A 6,000-nucleotide genomic window follows, 5' to 3' on the forward strand; every position below is an offset into this window, starting at 1 on the left:
CACACACACACACACACACACACACACACACACACACACACACACACAGTTGCTAATCAGTGAGAATAATGATATTAAAGAGCTGCTAACACTGGCTGATTGATGTTCACATTACAGTAGCTAGCTAGCCTAGTAAAAACTTTAGACTTTATTGTTATAACAATATAGTGTAAATGTAAATGCAATTCAATGCTGTAACAAAGACTACATGATGCCTTTAAAGCAACAGGCAAACAAATCATGAACATTCACTTAAATACCAGCTAGTTTAGTGACCGTATGTGAGCATACAGCAGACCCACCAGATATATTATGAAGCTTTGTTTACCTCGCTGTGTCGCGGGAGGGCAGCAGGCTAGAGTAATAAAAAGACCGAATGGAGTTTAATTTAAATGGACTTTCCTCAAGTGGAATGGATTTCACTGACGGTGCTCTGAAAAGTGAACAGACAGATTTACAGACTGAATTAGAGATGGTTAAAGTGTGGGTCCAATATCATTGGTCTTAAAAAGCGTATACGTTGTCTCTTCATTAACCGCTGAAAGTGTAACCCAAACAGTCCCCATCCACAACAGTTAATTGCTTTGCTTCCGTGTTAGTACTTTGGTCTGTTTCTCCAAACTTGGGATGTGCCGACTGCCATCTACTGTTGTTAATACACTGACTATGGATAAGTACCTCATACAACCCCACTTCAAAATATTCAAACTAATTCCTTTAAGGAAAAATGTTGTAAACCACTATTCTACTGTCATTTTGTGATACTGTTTCACTTTAATAATATATCCAAAAGGGATAACCTTAAAGGAACAGCTAAAAAAACTGACGGTCATAGTTTCAGTAATGTGACATATATTACCTTGGTTTTTGTTTTGATAAAATTTAAGTTTTTGTCATTTTTTCATGTTCAACCACGGTGGCAGTCACCGCTCAGTTTAACCACCCAGTTATTCTGTTAGATGGAGATTATAATGCTCTGCTCTACAATCAATCATTTAAGATGTACCCATAAACGCAGTGAAGAAACCTACAAAGTGCAGTCCCACCTAGAGCACAAATAAGCAATAATGTCAAAGCATATGCTACTACAGATGGAAAGTAGAGTAGTTATCCCAGACTCATAGGACCAGACTGACCAACCTGATCAACTGTAAAAACATTTTAAGGATGAACCGCTAAGTGAGCGTGCAATGATGCTGGTGGAAACAGCAAATATAGAGCAGCAAATGGGAGACCCAGCAATGGGTGGTTGAGAATGACAGATTTAACATCCTGTGATCCTTCCAGATAAACCATCTGGACATGTGGTAATGGACAAGGGACAGTCTTAAGTGACGGTAACATCAAAAAGAAGGAATTTGAGAAGCTGTGAAAAAACCAGTGATGGCAAAAATGATCTCAATATTAGAAGCACCCAAGGCTGTGGACATTAATTTCTGCAATTCCAGGCACCAAAGGCAAAACAAAGTATACCCAACCCAATTCTGTCAGGAGTTTTGGCTGAGCACATTTTTGGGTGATTAACTTTTAGGACTATGTACATACTGTATGTCACTAAATTTCCAGGTTATGTTTTATTTCTGTGGCTTTGCATACTACCACTATAGTCAGCGGATTAATTAAATGACTACTTGGGCCTTTCCCAAAGATTCACCATCAAGCACCATAAGTATGCCGATGTGCTGTCATGCACAGTGCAGTAGCCTTAACTGGAGAGATTATTGGCCAAAGCTAGCACTCAAAACCAAAAGAGAGCATTCTAATGTTTTGAGGGGCTTTTCATCTTCATATTTCCATAGGGGAAAGCCATATGTTTGCCCCTTAGGAATAATATGGTGCAAGAGCTAAACAGAACAAATGTGTTGTACAGCATAACATACACTTTTGCTTAACATTGTTGCTTCATGATCAGTTATGGAACATTTTAGGGTTCAGTATATTTAAAGCTGCTATGATCAATATTTCCATCTTCCTTCCCCTACTTCAGGCGACCTTGCATGGACCACACCTGTCTTCAATCACCTACACACCTTTAAAGTTTTGTACTGTGCATTAAAGGTGACAAAATCGGACCAAAGACAAACATAGTTTAGTTATTGCGGTGTGTCCCACATTGTCGCCATGGGTCGGCTTTGGCCTTTTAATTGGCGCTGGTCGTGGTCTGCTGTTTGACTTTCAAACACCGAACGGCCACCCTGCTCCCACCACAGGGAGAAGTCTGGTAAGCCTCTGTAGGACACCTGATTTAATATTAATTTTATTTTTAATTGATCCTCTATGTGGAAATTACAATTTTACACTGTGTGTCCACACTTGGTTAGTATACACACACAGTTTTGAACTACACACACACATGCTCAGGATTCATACATGAGAGATGTCAGAGTGAGTGGGCTGCCAGCCGAACCAGCGCTTTGAGCGGGTACAACAGCACCTGTCAGTGTCCAGGAGGTGAAGTGGCATCTCTCCAGCCACCAATCCACACTCCGTACTTTTGGTCCATACGGGGACTTGAACCAGTGACCCTCCGGTTCCCAACCCAACTCCCTACGGACTGAGCTATTGCCACTTGTTGTGGGAATCATAGCAGAGTTTGTATCTTGTTTCCCTATTTGAAAGTCAAATAGATTACCGCCGCTTGCTGGTATAGAGAGTTATTTCCTCTAACGCAGGAATAGAACATATGTGGTACTTTGCTGTTGGCTGTAGTCTCTGCAGTTCCCCTCAGCTTGACTGAGCATTTAGCATCTTTCAGCTCATTATTTTGGTTTTACGATCGGTGACTTTTATTTGTACTGTTTTGATTCACTCTAACCGCAGTGTCATTTTCAGCCACAGCAAGCAGCTGTTTTTAGCAAAAAAGCTCTAAGAACCTACTGTAAGATTCCTGCCCAGCACCAAGTGGTACACAGGCAAAGTTAGTGACTAGCAAGGGAACAGAGTAAAAAATTTAGCAGATAAAGAGCTAGTTATTTCCCTCAGATGGAGACCAAAACACTAAGTTTGAAGCATACCGAAGTTCCAAACAGAGAGTGGTTGTTAGCTCTCAAGACATTAGGGACCAGGGTCCAACCAGAGTTATCTGATCCGTGTTCAACCCTATTTTTATCAATTCAAACCTCTCCCCCCAACATGTGTGGCGAGGGCCTTTCTTTGCTTGCCTGTCTGGAGCTGGAGGAGAGCAGAACAGATTAGCTAGAGCAACGTTTGCCTTGTTATGCTAGCATTAGTGTACACCTTGTTGTGCCTCACCCTTGAGCCCTCTGTGTGTGTGTGTGAAAAACTTACCAGTGTTACAATACATTGCAATTGTAATGCTAAGGTGCTTATGGGAAGCCAAGTAAAGAGGATTAATCTGATCGCCTGCAACTTTGCCATTGATTTCTGTCTCAATAGTATATATTTTTTTGTATGGTATTTCAGTTGGAATGGGTTGGAAGGCCAGTGTAAAACAACCATTTCATTCAGCTGTCATTCAGCTACACATAATACTTATAGTCGCATTGATTACTTTCTTATGTCCAAATCGCTTGCTCCTAATGTTAGTTGTTGTATTTACAAGAGTATTCTCATTTCAGACCATGCTTTACTTCTGCTTAATTACTCAGCTTCTTCTGCTGTCCAAGGAAGAACACTTTGGCACTAAAATACCACAGTAGTTACAAAATCCAAAATTCCTTGACTCCGTTGTGCAAAATATTGATGACTATTTTCAGTTGAACACAACAGAAACATCTGCCTCAATAAGATGGGAAGCTTTCAAAGCTTTTATTAGAGGTCAAATGATGGGAAATACAAGAAATAAATCAAATAAACAATATCTAGAGATATTGAAGCTGGAAAGGGATATAAAGGAACTTGAATTAGAAACGACTGGTGATAACAATAGAGAAAAACATTAAAAATTTGCAATTCTAAAGTAAAGTATAAGTATGTTTTCTACCAATAAAGCCTTGTTAGGCTTAATTAGACTGAAGCAGACCTATTTTGATCTGGGAGAGAAGGCAGGGGAAATTACTTGCATGGCACTTAAAAGCACAACAAAATGAACAAACTATCACAGAGATTGTGACTGCTAATGGCGACAAATCATTGGACCCTCAAATAATGAATACACTTTTTGAATTATATTACACGCAGCTAAACTCATCAGAGTGTTTAGTTACTAATGAATGCTTTTTTTTGATCAGTTAACGCTCCATTCACTTAGTGAAGATGCTAAAGTTTATTTAGATTCCCTATTGCATCACACGAAATTTCTGAAGTAATTGACAAAATGAAAGGGGAAAGGCCCCTGGCCCGGATGGGCTGTCTATTGACATCTATACATTTTTTAAGAACAAACCTTTTGCCACCTATCAACCAATTTTATATATATATCAGCTGTATGCCTTGAGATGGGATATGAAAATGTGAAAAGGCTTTTACAAGACCAGTGAATAGGTATTTTGTGAATGTTGCACCTCAAGGTGACACTTGAAATATTTTGTAGGCAAAGTTACAAAAGGGTTCATGTTAAATAGGAAAATTGCCCCTGTCTTTTTCTACTTGGATAAATAAACTATAGGAAGGCTAGGGTGTAGTCCCACCCTTAAAAAAAATACTTACCATGACTTTGTAGGGTACATTGTGTACCACATGTTTAAGTGTAGAGTACAGAATGTCTAGGTCAACCTCCACAACAAAGACTTTGTACATGTTGAAAGCTGTAAAGCTCATGTTTTACACTGGTGTGTGTGTGTGTGTGTGTGTGTGTGTGTGTGTGTGTGTGTGTGTGTGTATTGTGTGTGTGTGTGTGTGTGTGTGTGTGTGTGTGTGTGTGTGTGTGTGTGTGTGTGTGTGTGTGTGTAAATCAGTCCATCCACCTGTTTAAAGGCCGCTCTGGTCTCATTCATATTGAGCTGTTGGATCAGTGTGCCCTACAGCCCAGACACCACGTTAGACATTAAGTCTACCTTCGCTCCCCAGGGGAGACTGGACCATTTGTTTGTTTGCACTTCAGGGTACGCAGGGTTTCTGTTGGATCATTCTGGCTTGTTATAGTTTAACACTGGAAGGACAAACTACAGGCCAGGTCTGTCCACTTTTTTTGATCTGATAAGATTTCTCATGGTGCTTTTTATCACCATGAGAAAACTTATAGATTGTGTCTGATGTACATGATGCCTGGACAGACATGGAGTCCAGTTATTTACATTTATATTATTAGCAAATCACATCAGATTAGGGTGGCAGAGAGAGAGACATTTCCAAGAAAAACTAATGCATACAAAGGCTTTTAGTTTTTCAAAGCTTCTGAAAATATTACATTACATGAAATCAAGGTATTCAAGCCGTCTGAGTCAAGAAATACCTACAAGGCAATGAGAGATTCAATACAAAGCACATGTTTACCTTTGACCGTGGCTTCCTTTGAGATCACAGAGGCAAATTCTCCAGCTGCTTATAATGTGGGAACTGAAGAAACTGTTGAGAGATTACACATGACAAAATACGCTAGTGCATTGTTTTCATGCAGGAAAGGGAATACATTTCTTTTCCTTATTTTTTTTACTGTATGTCAGTTATATTGCCTGCTTGTATCCTATATATCAATACCATATTTTTTACAGCACACATTTCATGTTACATAAACTTTGGTGTACAAATGGGTGTAATATTTATTTACTTTAGGTGAACATACTGGGTTTCCACTTTTCTGATGGTGAATTCTCTCTTTCCTCCACTTTCTCTCCAGCATGGGTTGGGGCCCTGGCCATGGGCATGATCTTCTTCTGTTCACCAGTGGTCAGCATGTTCACAGACCACTTCGGCTGTAGGAAGACAGCTGTCAGCGGGGCAGTGGTGGCTTTTGTAGGGCTGCTCAGTACATCTTTTGCAAAGTAAGCTACTGTAAATTTATTATTAAAGACATCACTTGCCCTAACCCCAGTTTGTGCCTCTGAGACTACTAGAACTGTTGGGTCCTTGTAAATTCTGGAGTGTGGTCTATCTGTATAG

General features: G+C 39.9%; 1 protein-coding gene across 1 annotated transcript in view; it reads left to right on the forward strand.

Moving 5' to 3' along the window:
- Positions 1 to 6,000, forward strand: part of slc16a2 (solute carrier family 16 member 2) — a 24,506-nt gene that overhangs the window by 8,340 nt on the left and 10,166 nt on the right. The window contains exon 2 of the mRNA XM_032527645.1: positions 5,738 to 5,882. Coding sequence (XP_032383536.1) covers positions 5,738 to 5,882 — 145 coding nt within the window. The remainder of the gene's footprint in view (positions 1 to 5,737; positions 5,883 to 6,000) is intronic.

Source organism: Etheostoma spectabile, chromosome 10, assembly GCF_008692095.1.
Source record: "Etheostoma spectabile isolate EspeVRDwgs_2016 chromosome 10, UIUC_Espe_1.0, whole genome shotgun sequence".
NCBI lineage: Eukaryota > Metazoa > Chordata > Actinopteri > Perciformes > Percidae > Etheostoma > Etheostoma spectabile.